The following is a 23,756-nucleotide window of genomic DNA, read 5'->3' on the forward strand; positions in this document are numbered from 1 at the left end:
AGGCTGGGCGGGCCAGCCGTGTGGGGTGCGGGGCTGCTGCTGCGGGAGACACGGAGCTCGAGAGTTCGCTGTGTGCTCCCAGGAGCTCTGAGCTCTGCGGGAACGGACACGCAGACGTGGTGTGCTGCCAGCCATGGCTGTTCTGCCACTCAGCCACGCTTCTCTTACTTCAAGGAAGATGTGGGAACACATCAGATGTGAAAAAACTAAGGTCTCAGTCACTCTGCAGACTGGGTGGTCAGAGCAAGGCCGTGTCCTGTGAGGTAGCACACAGGCCACCTGCTCCTCCCAGCTCATCCTGCCACCAGGCCAGGGGCCACCTGTGTTTTTTGGAGACCCTGCCAGGGTCTCCTTGCAGGATGGAGGAAATAAACACCGTGTTCCCTTTGCTTTCCTGTGGCGGAGAGGGCACTGCAGTCCTGCCAGGAGTGTGTGGGCACCTGCTGCCCAGCTTCGGAAGAGGGAGGTGGATGGGCTGCTCTTAGTCCCCCACGCCTGCCTGGACAACCAGTTTGATGACTGTGCCCGCTCCCCAAGTACGTGAAGCAGCCCCCGGGAGCCCCACGGCTTAGTGCCCCTACAACAGCCTTTGGTGCTCAGTAGCTGGGACTTCCCCCAAAGGCCCTTGTCCGCTGCCTAAGCTCACAAACCTCTCGGGGACTCCGTGCGGCCAGCTGCGGCCTCAGCAGTGCTGCCCCACCGACTTGATCTTAGCCTCGACAGCCCGGGAAGCGAGCTCACTTCCGGATGTGCCACTGAGGCGCAGCACCGGGTCCAGCGGCCAGTCCGGGGAATAGCCTGGCCCACACCCGCCTCCAGACCATGGGCTCAGAGGAGCGTTGCGACCTTGACGTCCTGGCGAGCCAAGTGGGGCGGGGCTGCGGGCGCCGGGCCCCTGGGAGGGGCGGGGCTGGGCGTGGACCCGGGCGGGCTGCGACCCCAACCGAGCGGGTCAAGATGGCGCTGGCGGCGGGAATGCGCGTCCTTTCGCGTTCCCTGCTGCGACCCTGTGCGTGACTTAGGGGGGCAGCCGGGGGGGGGGGAGGTCAGTGGGCGGGGGAGGGGCTCGCGGGCGGGGAGGAGGCCCGGGGTTCGGGGGTGCGGGGTCGCGGCCAGAGGGCGACGGGGCTGACAGACCTCACGCTGTCGTTCGCAGGGGTCCGCGGCCCCGGGGCGGCCCCCGGGCGGACGGGGCCGGCGGCCGGCGGTGGGGACGGCGTGCGGTGTTTCGGGAGCCCGCGGGTGCTGGTGGAGCCCGACCCGGCGGCAGGTAAGCGCGCCCGGGGCCGCAGGTCCGGGCCAGCGCGGCTCAACCTCTCGCGGCTTCCCGGGCTCCCAGGGGCCTCTGGACGCCCAGGGGCCGCGATACAGCCCGGTGCTGAGCACATTTCTGTTGCATTCGGATCCTGAGGGTCCTCAGTGTAAGTGGTTTACGTGCGGCTTCCCCCCGTTTTTGTCCATTTTAGTTAGGGCGTGTGCACGGGCGGGGGGCGGGGGGCGGGAATCCCAAGCCGACTCCCCGCTGAGCTGGACCCCAGCACGCGTGAGCTGAGCAGAAGCTAGAGTCCTGCGCTCCCCGGACTGACGGCCCCTCCCCCAAGTCACTGTGAAGTTGAAAAGGCTTGGATTTGTGAAGTTTGACAGCCGCGCCCCTTTATCTAAACTATCGAATTGGAAACTGGAGGGCGCCTGGGTAGCCCAGTCGGCTCAGCATCTGCCTTCGGCCCCGCGGGTGATCCCAGCGTCCGGAAACGGCGCCCCAGGTATGCCTCCGGGCTCCTCTCGAGCCTGCTTCTCCCTCTGCCCCTCCCCCAGCTCACCGTCGCTCTCTCTGCGTCCTAAAAAAGAAAAAAAGAAAAAAATGGGAAGTATTTTGGAATAAAATATTTTAGTGTTTTTTCCTAGACCCTCACCATGGCACAGAGCCTAACAGCCATTTTACTAATGAAAGCCACAGTGCAGTCCCTGCTCACCCGCGCCTGGCTCCCTTCAGAGCAGTTCTTAAACCTGCCTCGGGGACAGAGAAGGTAGAAAAAGCACAGTTCAGAGAGAAACTTAGATTTCCTCTAAGTAAGAAGGCTCCCATGCTGGGGCATGAGAAGGCCTGTCCTCGGAGATGGGCACGGTTTTAGGGTGTGCCGGCTGGGCTTAAGGCCTCAGCCTTTTGACAGAGGCCTGGTGCTGGGGGGTGGGGCGGGGGCCAGTTGCAGCCTCAGCCCCCCTCCCTGTCCGGGCTCAGGGTTGGGGCTGCTTACCCTGGGACAGCCAAGTTCACCCAAAGTCCTCTTCCTTAACGCATGTTCACCTTTGGCCTATTTACCTTTCCTCAGTGGCCTCGATTCTGCTAGAGCCCTATGAAAAACCCAGTCACCCTCCAGATGCCCCGGGCGCCCTGGTGGTTAAGCGCCCAGCTCTGGATTTCAGCACCGGCCCTGATCTCAGACTCACTCTGCACTGGGCTCCGTGCTGGGCACGGAGTCTCTCCCTCTGCCCTTTCCTGTCGCGTGTGGTCAGCAAACCCAGAGACGGCGAATGAAAGGATGACCCCAGACGTCAGAGCAGCAGGAAGGAGAGGGCGAGGGGACCAGACGCTCTAGTGGGGAAAGGTCTCCAGCCAAGCTCTGTCCCCAGTGTTACTGTGAGTCTCCTCCGCACACCCAGCAGGAGGGCATAGCTGTAACCGTGGGAACGGCAGTCTGGGAGGCAGCGGATGTGGGGAGCCTCAGGGCTCGGGGCCTGGGTGCCGGGTGCAAAGGGCATGAGGACGGTGGCCGCCTCAGGTGCATGTGATTCACTCCCTGGATGGGAGCCTGGGTGCTGGGTGCAAAGGGCATGAGGACTGTGGCCACCTCAGGTGCATGTGATTCACTCCCTGGATGGGAGCCTTGAGGCGCAGTGGGAGTCTGGCCACGCTCAGCCTAGGAACTTGTTGGAAGCGGGCCCCAGTGTTCCAGGCCCTCCTCAGCTTTTCAGTTTGTCTTGTCCGGGGAGGCACGGACAAGTCAGATTTGTCTTCTCCAGACGCTGCGAATGCGCGCACCTCCCCATCCGCTCATCTCCCCACTGCCGCCCGCACTCCTGCACTCTCCAGAAAGAAAAAACCTAGTCAGCCTCAAGAACTGCTCTGAGCCGGTTCAGAAACTTGCTTCTGGGCACACTGATTGCTTCTTCTGTGCACATGGGTGTGCACATGGGTGTGCCACGAGCCAGTTAGTAAGTGCTCCTCCTCGTTCGAGGCCTCCGGGGAGCCCATTTGCCTCCAGGACTTAGTCGTCAGTCAGGAGTGAATGGTGGTGGCGTTTCTAGGGCCCTTAGGGTCTGTCGTCGGGCGGGCAGTGAGCACACAGGGGCCCGGCCAGCGGAGCCAGCAGCCGCAGGCGGATGAGTGAGTGCGGCGGGGACAGCTCCACATCCGGCCACCCGTGTTTGTGGCCTCTGTCCGTAAACTAGGCTGAACGAGAGCACCCTGCGGGAGTTCCTCCTTGCACACCTGGTCTGAGAGTTTGCTCACTCACCCCCCACCCCCACCAAGAAACTCAGGCTGTTTGCCCTGCCCCTCCCAGGGATGGAGTACTTGTACCTGGGAGGAAAGAATGAGCGGAGCTTGGTGCACAAACATTCACAGAGGCGTGGTTCCTAAGAGCCAAAAAGCAGAACCAAGCCACGTGTCCCTCAGCACATGCGTGGATGCACAGAGTGGGGTCCCCACGCTGTGGCTCGGGTCAGCCTTAAGAGCACGGTGTTCCGGGAAAGCAGCCAGACAGGAGAGCTCACAGATTGGACGCTTCCCTTCCTAGGAGATGGCCAGGATAGATGAGTCCGTAGGCACAGAAACCATCGGTTGCAAGGAGCCAGGGAGAGGGGGTGACCACTGATGGGCACAGTGTCCTCTCTTCTGGATAGACCCACTCTGCAGCTAGGTGGTGGTGGTTGTGCGACACTGCGGGTTGCTAATCGACCTGAATGGTCCACTTTTAAATGGTGAATTTCTGTTGGGTGGATCTGGCCGTGGCCAGGCCGAGGGTGCAGGCTGAATGGGTGTGCTCTCCTGGGACTGGCGTGAGCTCTCCCCGCTTTGCGTTCACACTAGGGTTCGCAGTGATGAAGATGAGGAACCCGCCCGTGAACACCCTCAGCCTGGAGTTCCTGACGGAGCTGCTCATCGGCCTGGAGAAGCTGGAGAACGACAAGGCCTTCCATGCCGTCATCATCACGTCGGTGGGTTCTCGTTAGCTGCCCGAGTTCGGGCTCTGCGCTCGGGCGCCGGCTGCTCAGCACGTGCATGTCCCCCAGTAGAAGTGCCTCCCTGTCACAGAGCCCCGGGAGAAGGTCTCGGCTCTGCTTTGTGAAAGGCAGGTGCTCCCAGCTTCTGCAGCCAAGGGTGGGAGCATCCTCGGGCGTGCACCTGCTTCCCTTAAACCCTGGGGTCGTGCCAGGTGTGGCCCGGAGCGGTCACCGCTCTGAACGGGTGGGGCTCGTGCGGCCCGATGCGCACCGCGGCTGGGCGCCAGGGGCCGGGGTTTGCCGAGCCTCGGCCTGCGGAGGAGAGGGCTCCTCCGTTGCTGGTTCCCGGCGGGGCTGCCCGGGACAGCTGCGGCGGACCCGCGGGAAACGTTGCATGTGCCTGGGAACGTTGTGCTCCAGGTGATTTCTGGAAGTGTTCCATTTAGCGCGCTGCCCTCTCTCTCGTGCCCTGAGGCCGAGAGTGCCACAGAGACAAGCGTCCGTCCTGTGCTCGCCCGGCTTCACGGTGGCGCCAAGCTAGTCGGGGCGGGGAATCGTGCTGGCCTGCGTCCCTCGGGAGCCCACGTGCTCTGCCCGTAAATGGGTCAGCGTTGTGCTCTAGGCTGTGTGTCCACCGAGTCCTGAGCAGGGGCCTGCCCCCGTGGGCCCGCGACAGGTGGTGGCCTGCGACAGGCCTGCTGCTATGGGGTTATGGGGACACGGAACTGCGGGCCGTGGGCTTGGGTGCACAGTCCCAGTGGCGCCTTCTCTCCTGGGGCTCCCTCGCTTCCTCCAGCTGCTGGGGGGTCCCGGGGCTCCTGTCCTCCCGCCTCTCCTGCCCTGTGTCTCTCTGTCCAAATGTCGCTCCCCTTAGAAGGACCCTGCTCTCCTGTGATCACCTGTTGATCACAGCGGCCAAGACCCTGTTTCCGAGGACGGTCACATTCGTAGGTCCTGGGGGTAAAGGCAGGTCTGGCTCTTTTTCCAAGACACGGTTGGGCCCACCGGAGACCCTTGGCGGAGTCTTTGAAGTCTCACCGTCACAGTCAGGGTGCAGAGCGCGTCCCCCTCTAGGACAACGGTGCCTTGTGTCGCGGCCGCAGCGGTGCGCTTCACCTTCCCTTTCCCCGAGTGCGAGGATGTGGGCCGCCTTCCGTGGGGCTGGGCAACGCCAGGGACGTAGGGCTACGGCGGGGACCTCGGCGGGGCAGGACCCAGCGTGGGGGCGTCCGCAAGAGGCAGCCACACCTGTGTGGCCTTGCTAGGGCGCCTCAAAACATGGGCTGGGGGCCCGAGAGGGTGGCCTCCAGGGCCGGCACAGGGGCTGCAAGGAATCACATCCAGCACCCTGCACACAGCCTGCTCCTGTCGCTTGGCATGAGGGTCTGGGGACGGTGCCTGTGACTCTCCCGTACTCCACCTGTCCCCCGACTCCATGGAGCAGGGACAGGGCATGCTGGCCCTGAGACCCCCAGCTCCGGCCACGGGAGCGTCTCATTCTTGTTTGCTCAGGACATTGTGACTCCACTTGGGGGAGCCCCACAAGTGGGCTTTTCCCGTGATGACTGCTCGGTCACACTACCCCCCCCCCGTCCTCCCCCCCCACCCCCCCCCACTCCCCCTCCCCCCCCCCCCGTCTGCCTTCTGGGCCAGCAGGTCTTTGCTGGAAAGCACCACCGCTGTCCCTATCCCAGCTGCGTCTGCTGGTGTGCGTTTGCTTTCCTCCCTCCTCTGGTGGCTGTGTCACCACCCGGGGCAGCTGAGCCGGACCCACGCCTTCTCGGCCACTCCCCAGCATTTGTCTCATGTGTGACAGCCCAGGGCAGAGGTCTGGCTTCCTGGCGCATCATGGTCCCCTGTCTTGCTGTGTTCTCACAGCAGCCCCTCCGGGCCTGCCCGGCCATCTGTAGCCGGCTCGACCTTGGGGGCCATCAGAACGTGGGCCCCGAGGCCCCAGCTCGCCGCCCCGGGGAACACGCCCTCGGCGCCACCGCCTCGGGAGCGCCTGTGGGCCCTGGGGACCTGCTGCTGGCAGGGGATGGACTCTGACAGGGCCCCTGGCTCCTTCGCCCCCAGGACTGCCCCGGCATCTTCTCCGCCGGCCTGGACCTGACGGAGATGTGCGGGAGGGACCCCACGCACTACGCCGAGTACTGGAAGGCCGTGCAGGAGCTGTGGCTGCGGTTCTACCTGTCCCACCTGGTGGTGATCTCGGCTATCAACGTGAGTGTCCCCACGCCCCGGCCGCCTCGCTCACTAACCGGGGGCCGGGGGAGACCCTCCGAGGTGCACAGGTCAGCGTGACCAGGTGATGAGCGCAGGGGCACAAGGACAGGATCAAATTCCCCTTTGGAAACACGGCTTTGGCCCGGCCTGGGGAAGGCAGGAGCTGCTAAGGCTCAGGGAGCCACGTGCCTGACGACGTGGGGCTCCAGTTAGGTGCAGAAGGGTCTGAGCCGGCGCGTGGGAGGGTTGGCGAGTCGGAGGCTCCACAGGGTGCGGGACAGCGGACAGCAGCTCGCTGTCTCTGAGGCCGTGGGGTGCGTGAGACGAGGGCAGTGGGAGTCGGGGGTTCCTGGGACGTCCTGCTGGGGATGGAGACGGGTCCTGTGTGGTGGGACGTGTCATGGCCACTTCGGCTAAGTACTTGTCAGTGTTTCAGCATCCCGGCAAAAGCCGTGAAAATAAAGGCGGCTTGCAACCTTGATAGGAGGGTTCTGGGCGGAGTGATTCTCTGGCCCCAAGAGCCGCTGGCCAAGCCCAGCACTGTGGGCACAGCGCTGTGGGCTGGGGGGTTGGATCTTCCCTGGGACCTGCCTCTCTGGGATACCCCCACACCCTGCAGCGGGGGCAGCACACACAGCCAGGTGGCGTCTCTTCCCCCACAGGGAGTCAGCCCGGCTGGGGGCTGCCTGTTGGCCCTCTCCTCTGACTACCGGGTCCTGGCTGACAACCCCAAGTACGCCATAGGGCTGAACGAGACTCTGCTGGGCATCATCGCCCCCTTCTGGTAAGGTTGGGGGCTGCGTCCGCACTCCCCTGGCATAGGGCCCAGCCGGTCCCCCTGCGAGCCCCCAGCAAGCCGATGTGTTGCAGGTTCAAAGACACGCTGGTGAACACCGTCGGGCACCGCACCGCGGAGCGCGCCCTGCAGCTGGGCCTGCTCTTCCCGCCCGCAGAGGCGCTCCAGGTGGGCATGGTGGACCAGGTCGTGCCCGAAGACCAGCTGCAGAGCGCGGCGCGGTCGGTGCTGGCCCAGTGGCTGGCCGTCCCAGGTGAGGAGCTCGGGGAGGGGCCGGTTCTGGCGGGCGGGCAGAGCCAGCAGCCCCCCAGCCCGGGGCTCCTGGTGAAAGCAGGGGCTTCTCCTAGAAGGGGGTCGTGTATACATCAGAAACATGCGTTTGTGACACAGACCGACTTAGTCCTGCGGCCGCCACATCAAATCAGCACACAGCAGGCAACAGGTTGGGGGAGGGGTAGTGGGGAGGCGTGTAGAACCCCACAGTGCGTTCCCTCCAAGTCTGCAGGCCGGGAGTCTAAAATCCAGGTTTGGGCAGGGCGGTAGGGCTGTAGGGAAGGCTCCTTCCTGCCTCATCCAGACTCTGGCGGCTCCAGACACTCCTCGGCCTGTCGCTGCGTCACACAAGTCGCTTTCCCTCCACGTGGCCTCCCTGCATGTCTGTGTCTCCGGTCTCCCCTCTTCCCTTCTCTGGTCAGGACACTGTGGTTGGATGTGGGGCCCACCCTGAGTCCAAGGTGATCCCACCCTGACTTCATCCACAGAAACCCTTTTCCAAATAAGGTCCCGTGCACAGACTCTAGGGCGGTGGTTAGGTTCACGCTTCAACCCACTGCACAGTCTGTCGGAGACAGGCCGCATGTGTCGGTAGGAACCGGGCTGGCCATATCCTCTCTGATGGAGATCAGGGATGAGATGGTTGGCCCTGTGGGTCACTCAGTCACAGCCACACCGTGATGCTGGAGCCCGAGGGCACCCAAAGAGTTTGTGACCCAGCAAGCGCGTCTGTTTGCAACGAAACAGGCCGCTGATGTTTAAAGTGCGTATCCTTTCCACGTGCCACAAAAGGCCCTTTTTTCAATTCCAAAACAATGTAAAAACCGTTCTTAGCTCCCTGTGGGGGGCCAGGCTCGCTGACCTAACCTCAGAGAACGAGCAGTTAGTGATGTGGAAGGTGCCCCCCTGTTACCGGGGGGTCAGCACAACGGGGTGAGCGGCAGTTTCCACGGGGTCACCGTCTGTGCTTCTGACGGGGAGGTGGGGAACCTGGTGCCCCCCTTGTTTCCTGGTTTCCTTCTGTGTTCAAGTGGGCTGCCAGAGCCTCTGCTGGGCGCTCTGGGAAAGGGGAGTGGGGCCGGCGCGTGGGCGTGCGGCGCGTGGGCGTGCGCCTTCACACTCGGGCCCTTTCCGTAGGCCGCGCCCGACAGCTGACCAAGAGCCTGGTGCGCAAGGCCACAGCCGACCGCCTGCTCCGGGAGCGCGACGCGGACATCCAGAACTTCGTCCGCTTCATCTCCGGAGACGCCGTCCAGAAGAACCTGAGCGCTTACTTAGAGAAGCTCAAACAGAAGAAAAGCTAAGGGCGGGGCTGCCTCCATGGGGCTTGGGGCCTGATGTGCCCCCCGGGGACCCTCGGATTCCAAGCGGTTTTAAACAAGCTGTTTTCCAGTGGAAACGGACTGCCGGCTTCGTTTGCTGATCACCTCAGTAGGCCCTGTTCCCCGTAGCCAGTGTCCCGAGCCCCCACTGCCCCCCACGAGCCCCCACTGCCCCCCACGAGCCCCCTTCCTTCCGCCTGGCGGGTGGGCTGGGCCTCAGCTTGGGAAGCCTGAACCGGCAGGCGGGGCCGTTCTGGACCTTGGTGACAGTCACACCACTGAGCGTCCCCTTTGCCAGAGCAGAAGTGGGAGCAAAGTCCAAAGTCCTTGTGTGATCCCATCCCTGGCTACCCAAATGCCTGACTGCTGGGGGCGCGCCCCTAGGCCGGTGACCCACAGAGGACCCCCGCAGAGGAAAGCCCTTTGGCCGCCGCATCTGCCCACTGAAACGCAGGGAGCACGGTGGTCCAGAGACTAGGGGGAGGGGGCGTGGTGAGGGGTGGGGGAGGCAGACCTGGGGAGTCTCTGCACCGCAGGATCCGCGGTCTGTCTTTGGAAAGATCGCACCAGAAGACCGGTCCAGACTCGCAAAGGGTTTTCCTCCATACAGTTCAGGCCAGTTCCCAGATCCACCACCAAGCGGAGTTGTTTCCCAAACCAGAGGCCTCACTGAGCCCCCGCCGCCCGGTCCTGCACATTCCCGGTCCCCAGGCGACGGGCTTCCCGGGATACGGGCCACGGTTCTCCCTGACAAGCCCTTGCCCAGCCCAGGGCTCCCGAGAAGGACCCTACCCAGGGTGTTCCCTGCGTGGGCTGTGTGAGGAGCCCCGCCTGCTCACCACTGAAGGGCTCCCTGCACACCGCGGGGCTGCCTACTCTCCCGGGGCCCCTGACTGCCTGTTCCTGCGTTACTGCACGGGGCCCCTCATATACAGGTGTCTGCAAGTCTGCAGGCCCCCCGGGGTTGGGGGGCGGGAGGGACACCGGGGGCTGGGAGGTTGGCCTTGCCGGTCAACACCATGGCTGTGTGTTTACCCCAAGCGCGTTCAGCACGGGGTTCGGAAGCGTTTGTGGTCTGTGCAACGGAGGGGAGCGACGGGCGCGTCGGAGCCAGCCTGGTCTGGGGGGTCATCCGTCCCCAGCGGGGAGTCAGCGGGCCAGGCCACGCTGGCCCTGTCCCATAGGGGCAGGAACCCAGGGCCCACGGGGCTGCAGGACCCAAGTTTGGGCCTCAGAGGGTTCAAGTCCTAAGAAAGGACGCGGAGGCCTTGAAGCCGACCAGCACGCGGTCCTGGCTGAGTGCCAGCTCGAGTTTATTGAGCACTGCCCTGTGCCCAGCGCTCTGCAGGCCGCTCCTCACAAGCCTGGGAGTTAGACGGAAGAGCCCATTTCACAGATGGGCAAACAGACTGCGTGGTCCTGTGATGGTTCCTAGCCGCTTGTCCACCCAGCTCTGCCCTCGTGGAGGCTGGCCAGCTCCCCACAAGGAGCCCTGCAGGGCTGTTCTCCTGGCCTGAGTCTGGAGGCCGCTTCCCGGACCAGGCCTCGAGGGTTTTCAGTGCGACTTCAGAGTCACCTCCACAGGAAAATGGTCACTGATGGCGAGGGCCTGGAGAGGAGGTGGAGCTGAGCCCCTGCTGGGCAGCCTGCCTCCCTCGGGCCCCACCTAGGAAAACGAGCACCCCTCACCGCTTCCGCCGCCCACACCCCCATGCCGGCCGCGGATGGAGCCCACTGTGCTGCCCGCAGGTGGGCTGGGGCCCAGACTGGAGACCCCTCCTCCCCCGAGAAGGCGCACGGCATCTTCTGCCATCCCAGGCGGTCCCTTCAGCCAGAACTGAGCCTCTAAGGGCTCTGTGTTCTGGGGCGCCGGTGCCCTCCCGCCCGTCCACCACCACCGCACCGTGCGCGCGCACTCGCCTGAGCCTGGTCCAGGCCGAACTCCTCCTGGAAGTTGTGCACGGCGGCCGACTGGGGCTTGAGGCTCCTGCGCAGGCGGGCGCCGCACGCCACGATGCGGTCGTAGGCGCAGTCCGAGTTGCCCACGGTGGTGTCGGCGCTGTCGGGGATGAGCCACTTGAAGACCTCACTGCTGCGCAGGCGGACGGACGGCCAGTCGCGCTCCCGCACGTAGTTGCAGTCGGCGTTGAAGTCGCCCAGGAACAGTAAGTCCTGCGGGGCCAAGGCTGAGCCCGCGCGCGCCCCGCACCCTCCCCGCGCAGCCCCCGCACCGCACCGCACCCCCCCCCCCGCACGTGCGCACAGGGGCCGGGGCGGGCCTTACGTCCGTGCCCCACTTGTCGATCACGTCCAGGTACACGTCGTAGAGAGCGTCGATCTCCGCCACGGCCCGATGCGGCGCCGCATGCAGTGGGACGAGCACCAGCTCCCCGGCAGCTGCGGGAGGCGGGGTCAGAGGCGGGGCAGGGAGGGGGGGACGGGGGGGCGGGGTTTCCCGGAGCGGGTGGGGGAGCCTCACCCGAGCCGGGAGCAGAGAACTTGACCACGAACGGTTCACGGCTGAAGGCGTCCTCCGGGTCCGGGTACTGGTACGTGTCCATGACGGACACCGCGTCCTTCCTGGGGGAAGGAGGCGGGTGGGCGCGCTGAGCCGACCCCTCCCGCCCCGCGTGCCCGGGCCCCGCCCCTCACCTGTAAACAAACAGGTACATTTCCTTGTACTGGTCCCGACCCAGGGGCTCGCTGCTCACGAAGCTGTACTTGTGCCTGGACACGCTGCAGAGACACGGGCCAGGCGCGGGGTCAAGGCACGGGGCCGGACCCCGCGATCCGGGTCTGGACTCCCAACGCTGGGCACTATCCACCCGCCCCTCCTTCCCGCACCTGTTGATCTGCTCCATGAGAGCGGACACGGCGCTCAGGTCTGGGTCTCGCACCTCCTGCACCAGCGTGATGTCATAGCCAGCCAGGATCTGGGGGAGGGACGGGCAGGTGCGGGGTCACGCGCGGTGGATTCACCCGGGAGGCCCAGCTGCAGCCCCGCCCCTGGTCCCTGGCCTCACTTGCGCAATGATGCTGCCGCAGGCCGGGTCCGTCACTTTGCTGTCGCCAAAGCTCTGGATGTTGAAAGCTCCAATGCGCAGCGCGGCGGCCCCCGTGGCTCCCAGGGCCCAGAGCGTGGCCAGTAGGACCTGGGGCCCACCCATGGCAGAGAGCAGGTGGGCTGGGAGGGACAGACACGCTCCTGAGCGTGGACCTGGAGTCAGACACACCGAACTACGCCTCTGTGCCCAGCCCTGGGGGACCAGCAAGGACCTGTGATTCAGAGGTCCAAGGGGCATCATTCCCCTGCCTCTCCACCTGTCCCCAGTGGTGTGCTAGGTTTACCACGGCCATTCTACTCCTTAGGGAAACTGAGGCTCCAATAGAGGGACCCCACCCCCATCCAGGCTCCTGGTCAGCCCAGTCCCCAGACTCACCTGGGATGTGGATGGGGCGGTATTTGAGGCTCGGGATCAAGGTCGGAGATCCAGGCCGGGGGTGTGTCTGTGGCAGGAGACCGATGCCTCGGGTTTGGTCGGGCAGGGATTGTAGGCCAGGGCCCAGGCAGGTATTTGAGGCCCTTGTCCAGGGAGGGGCTGGACTGCTCCGGCCCCACCCCCCTGCAGAGATGGACGCTGGAACTGCTGGTTCTAGTTCCCGGGGAGAGCCCTGGGGGCAAGGTGGCAGGGGATCCACCCTGAGCTGGCACTGGCACGAAGACCATCAGAAGCAGGACCCTGATGACCCTGCTGGCTCTGAGAAACTGTGTCCGGACTGGACGAGAGGGCCAGCCACCCAAGGTCCAGGCCTTGTTCTTGTCCACGCACCCCCACCCCCAAACTAGGTCACCCAGAACCTCCCTCAGGGGTGCCCCCTGAGAGAAGGCAGGCAGTCCATTCGTTAAAGACCTTCCTGGTGGGTCTGTTGCTGCTTCTTCGTTGTCACCTCTGGATAAAAGGTCATGGCTCCCCGGCCTCCCAGCCTGGTCCCCTGCCCGTGCACCCCCCCCAAACAGCCCCATGGTTGGAGACTGTGAAACAGCACCCCCTTCCGCCCCCCTCCACGGGGCTGGGGAGGACAGGGTCACGACTCCAGCTGGGCAGGGCGGCGGCAGCAGGCTGCCTGTCCACATGCCAGGGACACCCACGCACCCCGCGGCGCCCTAGCTCCAGCCCTGGGAGGGGTGGCCAGGCGCCTGAGTCTGCAGGGGGAGGGCGGGGGGGGCCCCCAGGGGAAGCTGCCTGGGCAGTGGCATCACAAGTGGCAGGTTTTCGTGTTTTATTGTAAAGCAACAAAAAACTATTTACATTCCCACGCCCCCTCTGAACACTTGAATTCTCTGCCCCTCTTCTGTGGCTCCTTGCCCCTGCCCCAGCTCAGGGGCCTGCGTGCGGCCGTGCTAGACGATAACTGTTTGCACCTCGAGCTGGCCCTCCGGTGACGCGATGACCAGCTCGCCCGCGTGCTCCAGGATCTCAATGTCCTCTGACGAAACCATAGTCACAGTGGCCTGCTCGGTGCCAGTGGCGCCCGCGCGGGCCGTGAGCACGGTGCCCTCGCTGATGGCCGAGGCCAGCGTCATGGCCACCTGCTCTGTCAGGCTCTCGGGTGTAGCGATGGTGATGGTGTCAGCCGCGGCCGCCTCTGGGCCCAGCCCTGCCTCCTGGTCCATGGTCACATTCTGCACGATGATCTGGTGCCCGGCGCTGGCCTGGTGCACGATCTGCTGCACCACCTTCATGATGTGGCTGTCCACCTGCGGCGGCAGGCGGCTCAGCAGGTGGCTGTGGGGCGGGCGCCAGGCCACCCCCTCCGGCCCTTCCCCCGGCCCCCACCTCCGTCTGGGTGCCCTCGATGATCTCTGCGGCTTCGTGGGTCTCTGCGTCATCCGCAGCGGCCTGGACGGGGGACAGAGGTCAGCCTGGCAGCTCCGAGCCCCAGCCCCGCCCCAGCGGCCCCGTGCCCACCTCGATGATGTACTCCTGGGTGTCCGCCACCACGGACGAGAACTCCACCAGCACCGTGTGTGGGTCCTCGGCGAGCACGGTGGCGGCTGCCGTGGGGCTCTCCTCGGACACCAGCAGCTCTTCCACCTCCAGCAGGCAGCCCCCTGGGGGCGGGGGGCTTGGTCAGCAGCGCTGGGGCCCTCCCGGCCGCCCACCCCACACCCCCCCCCCCCCGCCGCTGCCCGGCGGCCCTGACCTTTGGTGCGCAGGTGCCGGTTCAGCGTGCCGTGCTCGGCGAAGCCTCGGCCGCACCTGTAACACTTGAAGGGCTTCTCCCCCGTGTGGTGCCGCACGTGCCGCACCAGGGAGCCCTTCTCCCGGAAGCCTCGGCTGCAGAACGGGCACACGTGCGGCTTCTCCTCCAGGTGCGTCCGGAAGTGCACCTGCTGGGCATTCTGTGGGGCCCCACCGTCAGCACCCACCTGGCCTCAGCCGCGGCTCAGTATGCGGCTCTCCCACCCTGGCCACGGGCTGAGGATAAGGGCCAGGGCCGGGCAGGAGGGGCAAGGGGCTGCGTGGGGGAGGGGGCGCTGGGATCTGGCCCAGGACAGGGGAGCCCACGGGTCACAGGGGTCAGGTGCCAGGGTCCCACCTTGGTCTTGTAGCACTTGCCACACTCAGGACATGGGTAGGGCCGCTCGTCGGAGTGGACGCGCCGGTGGCCGCGGACGTGGGCGATGGTCTTGTAGAGCTTCCCACAGTCTCCACAGCGGAAGCGGCGCTCGTGCACGTGGACCTCCTGGTGCTTCTTGAGCAGGTAGGCCTTGGGGAAGGCCTTGCCGCACTGCACGCACGTGAATGGCCTTGGCCCTGGGGTTGCAGGCGAGGTCAGGCCAGGTCCGCCCCTCGAGGGTCCCCTGCCTGCTGACCGCCCAGGGACCAACCTAGCAGCCCACTGGACACCCAAGGCCCATCTGCTGCCAGTGCCCCACCCCCGCCACCCCCACCCCCCGCCCCCACCCACCTGCATGGCCCCTTTTGTGGGCTTCCAGGGTGGCCGCTGTCGGGAAGGTCTCACTGCACTGAGGGCACGGGTGGGTCCTGGGCACAGTGGAGGCCCCACTGGCCACCTGCTGGGGGTGGGGGGTGGCCACAGCACGCTTCCAGCACCCACTGCGGGTGGGACCCCAGCAGTACCGAGGAGAACAGACCCATGGCAACCCCCCCGCCCCCATCCCACAAGCTCCATCATGAGCCCCGGGAAGGCAGCGAACAGGGAACAGAGTCCCTGCAGAAGGGGCTCGATTTTTCCACCACAGGGAACACGGCAGGGAGGGCGGCCGCTGGGCTGGGCTGGTGACCTTGTAGCCGGGGTCCAGCCCCCCACAAAGCAGCACGCCGGCAGCGCAGGCACCTACTGTCTCCACGGGCTCCACCTCCAGCAGCGGCAGCTCTGGGGGACCGTCTCCCAGGGTCTGGGGACTGGGTGCGGCGGGAGGGGCTGGCTCCGGAGCCCCCTCCTCTCCGGTGACACGCTCAAGGACAATGCCGGAATTCTGCATGGCCTGGTGCAGCAGGTTCTCACGGCCACTCTCGCTGGAACAGGGGAGCTCCTCGGGGACCGGGGGCTGTGGGCACACGGTCCCCACTTGTACCTACTGCACAGGACAGACCCTGCGGGGCCCAGGGGAAACGGTGCATACCCAGGACGCTTCAAGGAGCCCCACAGCCCACTCTCCCCACCCTCACTCTTCCTGTCCCTTGCCCCTCGCTGTCCTCTGGCACGCCACGGGGGTCCCGCCTCCAGACTGAGCACCAGGAAGGCAGGCCGGTTCGGTCCTGCTCCCACTGGACCCAGTGACCAGAACAGAGCCTGGCATTGGGCAGACAGAGGCCACTCCCCGGGCTGGCCCGCACCTCTGCAGCCAGGCCTTTCATGCCCAGGGGCAGCTCTTGCATCTGGACGTGGACTTCATGGATGACCGTGCCCTTGGCATCTGTCACCAGGTGAATCACAGGCGAGGTCTCCATAGGGTCGGCCGGCACTGATGAAGATGAGACGGTCCCCATGGTGGAGGAGCCGGACCCTTTAAGGCAGAAGCCAGAGAACTTTGAAAAAGCCCGCCCCAGCAGGGTGGCCCCCAGGCCAGCGGCCAGGGTCAGGGCAGGGCATCCCTACCACGCTGGGCTGCGGGCGCATCCTCTTTGCCGACAAGCACATCCTTGCTCATGCTGAAGCGGATTTTCTCTGTGCACGGGGTGAGAGACTTGAGGTGCCGGGTCAGCGCACCCGACTCCCGGAAGCTCTTCCCACACTTGGCACACTTATAGGGGCGCTCATCTGTGGAGAGAACGGACTCGGCTCCAGGCAGGGCCAGCGGCCCCAGGGAAGGCGGGCCCGGAGCCACAGCCTCACGGCCCCCGGTCCCCGCCTGGCTCACCCGTGTGCCGCCGGTGGTGCCGGATGAGTGAGCCCTTGGTCCGGAAGGAGGCCCCACACAGCTTGCACTCGTGGTCCTTGCGGCTACTGTGGGTCACCATGTGGGCCTTGAGGATGCTGCCCTGGGGGGAGGGGGGACAGTGGGGCTCAGGTGCCGCTGGGGCAGGAGGGGGAGGCGGCCCGCCCGCACGCAGCCCCGGGGCCCACCGTCTTGAAGGTCTTGTGGCACAGCACACACACGTAGCGGCCGTCCTCGTTCACCAGCAGCTTCACCTGAGCCTGCTCGCCCTCCCCGCTGAGCACAGGCCCCCGACGGCCGGGGCTGCCCGGGGCTTCTGCCATCTCGCCGTCCCCCGGCTCTGCCTCGGCAGCCACGATGACCTCTTTGATGTGTCCGCCGCCTGAGGAGAGGCTGGTCAGCCCGGGCCACCTCGGATCCCTCACTGGGAACACTGCCAGGCGGGCCGGGAGGAGGCAGTGCAGCTGTCCCGACCACCCTCCCGCCCTGGGGCCTGACACCTGCCCTGTGAGCGGGAGGCGCTTAGTCTGAGTCTGCAGAACCGCCGAGGGAACTCCAGGACCCCGAACGGCTCCAGCGAGGAGACCCAGCATGAGCAACGGTGCCCCCTCCTAAGTCTAGGGGCACGGGACTAGATGTGGGCAGGGGTCCTGCCACCCCCGGGGACAAGTGAGGGCCGGCATGGAGATGGGGGTGAGCCGTCTGCCCTGCTCACTGCCCCCAGGGATCGCCCGCCGTGTCTCGAGGCCGGGAGGGCCGGGGACACGTCTGGGGGCGCGAGCGCTCCTAGACACCTGGGACTGCCCGAGGAAGGAGGCCGGGCTTTAGCCCCTCTCGCGGGTGATGAAGAGATGTTGACAACGTGCAAAGCTAAACTGTAAACACGCTTCACAATTTCTGCTCCTAAAAACGACGTGTGGGGACCGGCTGTAAAGCCACCCTTAGGAACCATCTCAGTCGGGCGGGCGGTGTTTTGACGAGCCACTCTCCCAAACAGAACGGAAGCTCCGTGACTCAGAAATAATTAGGGGCATCTCCCGCCCGTGCCCCGGCTGACGCGCCCGCTGCTCTATCTCTCCGCCCCAGAAGCAAACTTCTGAAAGGACCCGGACGTCTGCCAAACAAGGACTTGAGACAGAGCGTGGCGCGACAGGCAGTGGATGGAGGGGTCAAGGAAGAAGGAACGTGGCTGCCCGAGTCCAGAGAGGAAATGCAGGTTTCCCCGCAGGGCAGAGGCAGGAGGGCCTGGTACAGGCATCCCTCCACAGCCCCCACCCCCTGAGGCCCCTGGCCCGGCAAGGACTAAGATGCCCCCAGTCCTGAGATGCCAGCAGCTGGCTGTTTCGGACTCTAGCTGACCTGGACCAATGAGCAGCTGACATCAAGGGGACATCTGGGGCACCCAAGGGGGCAAGAGAGGCAGGAGGTGCCGGAGCGGAGCCCCCCAAGCTCAGGGCAGAGCTGCCGAGCGGCAGGTGTGGGCCGGCTGGAGGCTGGGGTGCTGGGAAGGGCCCTGGCTGGCCCGGGGTCCGGAACCTGCGGGCTCCACCCGAGCCCAGGGAACTTGTTTCCTGTGTGACACCACTCACGCCATGCCAGGGCCAGAGCGCAGCCCCACCTCCACCATGACAACATTCCTGTCCCCGAGCAGCACAGGCAAACGTCCCCGTCCACAGGAATGTCAGACAGCACCGAGACCGGGACAGGTGTTCTGCCGCCTCCCTGAGGCGGGACTTCGGCAGAAAGGTCTACTCTGACATTGCCCGCCCTGAGGTCTCCTCCGTCTCTCTTCCTGCCCCAGCTGTCCCCAGGGCTTCGCGAGGCCGAGTTCCTCCTGTTGCCCAAACCTGCAGCCTGCCAGGCCGCCCACGCACACACCCACCAAGACTCCTGCCCCACAGAGCACCAGGGACTGGCCACGGCCTCCCCAGCCTCCCTCCCTGCAGCGACACGCTGAGCCCCTGGCTGCCCTTTGAAGGGGCCCCTTCCCAGTCCAGACCTGTCAACACCCCTCTCCTACCTCAGTAGAGCACCTAAACTTAAAAAGAGCCACAAGGAGGCTGACTAGGCTCCGCACGCTCATAAAGGCCAGGTGCGCATCAGGGCACGCGTCGCCACCCCCACACGGGAGGGGACGGCCAAGGTCAGACAGCAGGTCAGGACAGAGCTGGAGCAGCACGTGCGTCCCGTGCTCCCCAAACCTGACCCGTCAGAGTCAACCACAGGTTAGGGAGCAGGACCGGGGGTGGTCGAAAAATGGCGAAGGTTCCAGAAGGACCCGGGAAAACACAGTCTGGGGAAGCAGCAGCAGGACACAGAACACCCAGCGAGGACTCGGAGTGTAGGCCGCACGCCTCCCCTCCCCGGCAGGACCCCAGGACCCGCTGCCCGGTGCTCGGCCCTCCTCAGCCAGGCCTTGCTCTCAGGCAAGCAGAGAGACAGGGTGGCCAGGGTCCCCAGCCGCCAGTGCTGACCACAGACAGCTGACAGGTCAGCAACAGCCGTGCGGAGAGCGACACGAGGACGGTCACGGTGGGACCGTGCTGGCTTACCGACGATGTCAGGTGTGTGGCTCATGTCTGCTGTCAAAGCGGCCGCCTCCACCACGATGTGGGCCACAGTGATGGGCTCCTCCGGGCTCGCCACCGCTGGCACCACCTATTGAGGGGGGACAGGGGACACACAGGATCAGCTGTGGGGCTCCAGAGCGCCCCTGGCTTGGAGAGGAAGGCTTGGGTTTATGTTCCCTGCAGAAAGGCTGTGGTAGGGCCTCTCATCTCCTCCAGCATGTCTCCTGTCCCTGCCCTGAGCCTGACTCCCGCCTGGTCCCTCCACTCCAGGCCGAAGGGGTCAGCACCATCATTCAAACGCCTCTGGCCACCGTGGGCCGAACACAGAGCACGGAGCACCCTTGTGGAGGAGGGCTCCAGGGGGAGGTGGCCCCACCAGCCCCAGCCAGGGGGGCAAGGGAAAGAGCCCCAGGTGTGTGTGACTGGGGGTCTTCCTGGAGGAAAGGGCACCACCGGGAGGGGCTAGGGAAGGGCACAGAGTCAGAGTGAGACAGGTGTGAGCCCTGCGACTTCTGGGCCACTCCCTGTGATGACCCGAGGCAGCCCCTTTCCTAAGTCCACACGATGAGGATGATGAGAGTGCCACCCCGTGAGGGTGCTGTGTACCTTAATGAGACCACGTGTGTAGCCCAAGCGTGCACACAATGCCACAAAGTCAGCCACTCTCATGACAAGGCGGCAGGACCCCCCAGAGCCACCCTTTGTGGGATCCTGAGGAACTGTGTGTACACGGCAGGAGACAAGCCCTGAGGCAAGACGGGCCCTGAGGCTCCAAGAAAGGAGGGACCTCAACTGCACAGGCTCCGGCCCGAGGCCGGGGAGAAGGCTGGGTCACCCAGGAGCACCGCCGAGCTCTTGGGGGCCGGGCCCAGACCCTCCCTCAGCCATCGCCAGATGGCGCCCCCCCCCCGCCGCCCAGCCCCCATGGGGCAGGGCACCAGCTGCACTCACCCCCCCACCCCACCAGCTGTCAGGGGAGCCCCGGGGGGCAGCACACACACGCACGGGTATGTGCAGGGCGGGGGTGGGGGCTCACCTCCTGGCCCAGCAGCGCACCAGCAGCAGGGGCTGCAGGCGAGGCCTCCTGGGTGGCCCGCTGGCACACCTTCTGGAGCTTGTGCTGAACAAAGTCTTCCAAGGCAGTGAACTCCGCCTGGCAGCGGCCACATCTGTGCACGTCGTCCTCATCTGCAAAGAACCTGTGGTCACCGGGGCTTGGGAGGCCTCCAGGCCCGGGTGCCATCAGCAGCAGAGGCAGCTTCCCCAGCCTCCCATGGAGGCCCAGGGTGCCAGCCCCCATCCTCCGGAGGTCTGCAGAGAGGCACCCACCGCAGGGAGGGCAGCACCCAGCAGGCAGCGGCCCCGCCCATACAGGTAGGCTGCGGAGACCCACTGAGGTTGTGTATCCCAAGCTCCCACTTCAGAGATGAGGGAACAGGGGCTCAGGGGCAGCTAGGAGGTGGAGGGATCCGCCCATGCCAGTCTGCAGGGAGTGGAGGACCAGGGATTAAGACTGTTGGGTTATCCATATGCCCTCCAGCACCTCGGTGACCATGTCTGGGTCCATCTGCTTGTCTGTAAAATGGGCCAACCCACCGTACAGTGTACGGTGCAGTGGGCATCAGTGCGCTGATGCCCACGGGGGTCTGGCTGAGAGGCTGGCCCTCGGCAAATGCAAAAGAGGCAGCACACCCTGACCCATAACCCTCTTTCCCCACTGACTTGCTGCTTCATTGTTTCTGAACAGGTCCTTGTTCTCCTGGAGACACTCGGGGGGAAACTTCCCAGAGGGGCTCCACACCCCCAGGAACATCACACCTGAGCCCCTCACCATGTAGGCTGACCAGCCAGTGGCTGCCCCAGGTCCTATGGAAGAGACTTCCCACTCACTGAGTCCCTACTGGGTGCCAGACACCTCACTGGGGATGTCACCGAATCCAGCCAGCACCCTGGGGAAATAAAGATGACTATTCTCATTCCAGAAAAATGACTTGAGATTCAAGGCCACCCCGCTGGTGAGTGTTAGGACCAGAGGCTGAACCTGAGGGTCTACTCTGGATGGCCTGCCATTTGCACAATGGGATGGGGGGGGATGTCCCTTGTGCATCCATAAAAGTCTTCCATAAAAGTTCACCAGTTCCCACCACCTCACATGCGGTCCCACATCAAGGTCGAACGCAGGGCTGGCACAGAGGAGGAGCCCAGTCAACGTCTACTGAATTAATGAGCAAAGGAAAGCCTAAACCACAGACATGAGTGGCCCAAAGAAGACCACAGTCCCCTCCAGATGGCTCACAGTCATGAGCCAAGCACTGAGATGCCTACCACCCTCTTAACCGTCCCACCTGGCAGGCCAAGTCTGACTCAGCGTCACCCAACGCAGAAGGGGACCGGCCGTGCCACACAACACAGACAGGGCTGGGGGGGGAGCCCAGGGGGGCACGGCAATCGAGAAAGAGATCCCTCTCCGGGTTGGCACTGCCCCTAATGGTCCCCCCTCCCCCAGCTGGAATTAGAAGGAGCGAAGAAAACAATGTACTGAGAATAGGAGTTCTGTGGGGAGAGAGACCACCACCCCAATATCACCAGCCAGCCCCCTCCTCTCGGGCCAACCTGGAGAGCTGAGGACAGAGACACTCCTGTCTGAAAAGCTATCAGGGCACCTGTGGGCCAACCCTGGATGCGCCGGCTCAGCGGGTCCCCATGTGCTCTATCTTCCTTGTCACCACAGCCCTGGGAGGCAGCACAGCCCAGAAGTTAGGGGACCTGGCTGAGGCGTCACACAGTCTTGCTACTTACTCCCTGGGTGACCTGGCCACTCTGACATCTTTGGACCTCAATTTCCCTCATCCACCAGACCGAAGTAACAACAACAACAGTAGGAGCCTCCAGAGTTGGTTTTAAGATGAAAGCGCCCAATGCGGGGTAAGTGCTTAACACGTTATTAGCAGCAGCAGCCCCTCCCCATTCTGTAGGGAAAGGGAAGCTCACCGGCCCAGGATCAACCAGCCAGAGAGCAGCAGATCCGGGACGGAGCTCGCAGGCTGGTTGCAGAGCACCGGCTGCGCACCACTGGGCCCTGCTGCCTGCCGCCCCAAGGGCGAGCTCGGAGCCGGGACCCCCGGAGCCCCGCCCCCGGCAGCCTCCAGCCCCACCCCAGCCAGGGCTCTAGAGGCCCGTCAGGTGCCGTGGAAGAGGGCCCAGAGGAGAGCAGGGCCGTGCCCATACAGGCGAAGACGGGCCGGACCGCGAGCCTGAGGGGCAAGGCTGGCCGTGGAGGCAATGGCAGAGGCCTCCACGGGCAGCCCCAGAGGCCTGGCCACCTGTGAGTATCCGTGAGTGGGCACCGAGGTCTGCGGGGTGACGGGCGCCCCGCAGGAGAGGCCTGAGGGTCTGAGGAAGCCTGGGGGGCTCGTGGAGGGCTACGCAGGACCCCCTTGGGGACCCAAGAGGTCCGCAAGGAACCGGGGTCCGGGACCGTCTGTCGCGTCCGCAGCTCAGGCCATCGGGGCCTCCTCCAGCCAGGACTGAGTCGTCCACATCCCGGCCGCGCCCGACCCCGTCAGGCCCCGTCAGGCCCTGTTACCTTCCTCGCTAAAGGGCGCCGGGAGGCCTAGGAAGCTGCCAGGGGCCAAGGCCGCCGCCGCCGCCGCCGCCGCCGCGACCCCGCCCTCGCCCGCCTCCCGCCCGGCTTCGGCCCGGGCTTCTGCCGTATGCGCGGCCGTCACCCGCACTGCCATCGCGCCCTCCATGTCGCAACGCGCCGCAGGAAGATGGCGGATTTACGACCGTGTCGTCATAACAACGGGCCGCGCTGAGGAGAGCGAGAGAGAACGACGAGAGGAGGGCGGGGCCAGGCGGGTTTGACAGACAGCCGGCGGGGCGGAGTCTAGGAGGAGGAGCCTGGAACCGCAGAGGCGACGCCAGACTCCCGGAGAGAAGGCACGGGGCGGGGCTGCTCGGGGGCGTGGTTACAGTGGAGCGGGGAGACAGGCGAAGGGGCGGGGTCAGAGGCGGTCCCTCGGGGCGGGGCTTGGTGCGGTAGGGACGCTGCCCCGCCGGAGGAGCGGAGGGCTAGGTTCCCAAGCGCTGTTGCGCCGGGGACCCGCAGGGATTGTCGAGGCTGGCGGGTGGCCCGCGGGACACTGCCCCCGCTCCGACAAGTAGTGTGGTGCTCACCGCCGTGGCCCTACCGCCTCGGGTCAGAACCTCCCTTGTTGGCTGTCGGGTCCCAAGGAAGAACCCGAATTGGGGTTGGCTCTCGGGTAGCTTCACTAACCCTTCTACACTAATGCATTTCTTTTAAATTGTAATAAATACCCATAAGACTTACCACTGGTCACATTTAGCGCATTCACGGTATTGTGGGAACATTAGCAACATCTAGTTCCGGAACCTTGTCCTGAAAGAAAGGGAAACCTGTCCCCTTAGCACTCCCGTTTTCCCCTACTCCCAGCCTCTGGCAACCAGTTTCTGCCCGTATGGCTTTGGCTTTTCTGGACATTCTCAATTAAGTGGAATTACACATGTAGTCTTTGGTCTGGCTTGTTTGGCTTAGCATAATGTTTGCCAGATTCATCGATGTTGTAGCATGTGACCATACATCATTTTTTATAGCTGAATAATACTCCATTATCTGCATAGACCAGAATGTATTCATCCACCGCATTTGGGTTGTTCCCACCCTTTGTACTTATTAAGAATGCTGCTGCCATGAACGCGTGCAGACAAACTCCTTTTATCCTTTCTAAGACAGTCTTTAGTTAGCTCTTTGAAGCTAAGCACGGTACAGGACTTTTTCATTTGGTATCAATCATCCCCATTTTGAAGATGAAGAAACTGAGGCACAGAACTGATAGGATGCTTGCCCGAGGGCAGACTGGAGACTCAAAGTCTGTCCAGAAAGGACAGGGTGTGCTCTCCCAGCTCGGTTATTT

At 64.7% G+C, this 23,756-nt stretch overlaps 3 protein-coding genes across 15 annotated transcripts; 1 reads left to right on the forward strand and 2 right to left on the reverse strand.

Annotated features, from left to right (window-relative positions):
* The first annotated feature begins 850 nt into the window (after positions 1–850).
* On the forward strand, positions 851–8,918 carry ECI1 (enoyl-CoA delta isomerase 1). Of its 3 annotated transcripts, none has more exons than XM_080830839.1 (7): positions 851–1,009; positions 1,157–1,270; positions 4,091–4,218; positions 6,301–6,447; positions 7,113–7,234; positions 7,321–7,499; positions 8,657–8,918. In XM_080830839.1, exons 1-7 carry the CDS (start codon positions 958–960, stop codon positions 8,821–8,823), a joined length of 909 nt encoding a protein of 302 aa, XP_080686965.1. In that variant the 5' UTR covers positions 851–957; the 3' UTR covers positions 8,824–8,918. The 3 variants fall into 3 exon arrangements, with proteins under 3 accessions (XP_080686965.1, XP_080686967.1, XP_080686966.1); XM_080830841.1 differs by lacking the exons at positions 851–1,009; positions 1,157–1,270 and adding exons at positions 1,625–1,763; positions 2,331–2,638; XM_080830840.1 differs by lacking the exons at positions 851–1,009; positions 1,157–1,270 and adding an exon at positions 1,643–1,763.
* Positions 1,624–12,427, reverse strand: DNASE1L2 (deoxyribonuclease 1 like 2). 10 transcript variants are annotated; one of them, XM_080830835.1, is made up of 8 exons: positions 12,282–12,386; positions 11,865–12,025; positions 11,686–11,774; positions 11,494–11,577; positions 11,321–11,421; positions 11,126–11,238; positions 10,762–11,013; positions 1,624–1,838 (listed from the first exon to the last, which is right to left on the reverse strand). In XM_080830835.1, the coding sequence occupies exons 2-8, from the start codon at positions 12,006–12,008 to the stop codon at positions 1,659–1,661; spliced, it is 963 nt and encodes a 320-aa protein (XP_080686961.1). In that variant the 5' UTR covers positions 12,009–12,025; positions 12,282–12,386; the 3' UTR covers positions 1,624–1,658. The 10 variants fall into 10 exon arrangements, with proteins under 10 accessions (XP_080686961.1, XP_080686958.1, XP_080686960.1 ...); XM_080830832.1 differs by having other exon boundaries at positions 1,631–1,838; positions 11,865–12,098; positions 12,282–12,392; XM_080830834.1 differs by having other exon boundaries at positions 1,631–1,838; positions 11,865–12,046.
* Positions 12,428–13,106: 679 nt separating this feature from the next.
* On the reverse strand, positions 13,107–22,644 carry E4F1 (E4F transcription factor 1). 2 transcript variants are annotated; one of them, XM_080831028.1, is made up of 14 exons: positions 22,406–22,644; positions 19,856–20,007; positions 18,802–18,907; positions 16,438–16,631; positions 16,232–16,352; positions 15,970–16,131; positions 15,708–15,877; positions 15,209–15,418; positions 14,815–14,920; positions 14,443–14,660; positions 14,047–14,245; positions 13,812–13,954; positions 13,680–13,742; positions 13,107–13,600 (listed from the first exon to the last, which is right to left on the reverse strand). In XM_080831028.1, exons 1-14 carry the CDS (start codon positions 22,569–22,571, stop codon positions 13,244–13,246), a joined length of 2,367 nt encoding a protein of 788 aa, XP_080687154.1. In that variant the 5' UTR covers positions 22,572–22,644; the 3' UTR covers positions 13,107–13,243. The 2 variants fall into 2 exon arrangements, with proteins under 2 accessions (XP_080687154.1, XP_080687153.1); XM_080831027.1 differs by having other exon boundaries at positions 14,815–14,923.
* Between the last annotated feature and the right edge of the window lie 1,112 nt (positions 22,645–23,756).

This window comes from Martes martes (genome assembly GCF_963455335.1).
Source record: "Martes martes genome assembly, chromosome: 18".
In the NCBI taxonomy this organism is placed as follows: domain Eukaryota; kingdom Metazoa; phylum Chordata; class Mammalia; order Carnivora; family Mustelidae; genus Martes; species Martes martes.

Coding starts and splice junctions, on each gene's coding strand:
- DNASE1L2 (XM_080830829.1), bottom strand. CDS start 12,146: ATGATGCCCCTTGGACCTCTGAATCACAGGTCCTTGCTGGTCCCCCAG. Junction 11,239..11,320: donor GTTCTCTGCTCCCGGCTCGG/GTGAGGCTCCCC, acceptor CGCCTCCCGCAG/CTGCCGGGGAGCTGGTGCTC. Junction 1,839..10,761: donor TCGGCCTGGACCAGGCTCAG/GCGAGTGCGCGC, acceptor TTTCTTTTTTAG/GACGCAGAGAGAGCGACGGT.
- ECI1 (XM_080830839.1), top strand. CDS start 958: ATGGCGCTGGCGGCGGGAATGCGCGTCCTTTCGCGTTCCCTGCTGCGA. Junction 1,271..4,090: donor GGAGCCCGACCCGGCGGCAG/GTAAGCGCGCCC, acceptor CGTTCACACTAG/GGTTCGCAGTGATGAAGATG. Junction 7,500..8,656: donor CCAGTGGCTGGCCGTCCCAG/GTGAGGAGCTCG, acceptor CCCTTTCCGTAG/GCCGCGCCCGACAGCTGACC.
- E4F1 (XM_080831027.1), bottom strand. CDS start 22,571: ATGGAGGGCGCGATGGCAGTGCGGGTGACGGCCGCGCATACGGCAGAA. Junction 16,353..16,437: donor GCCACAAGACCTTCAAGACG/GTGGGCCCCGGG, acceptor CCCTCCCCCCAG/GGCAGCATCCTCAAGGCCCA. Junction 15,878..15,969: donor TGCGCCCGCAGCCCAGCGTG/GTAGGGATGCCC, acceptor TCTGCCTTAAAG/GGTCCGGCTCCTCCACCATG.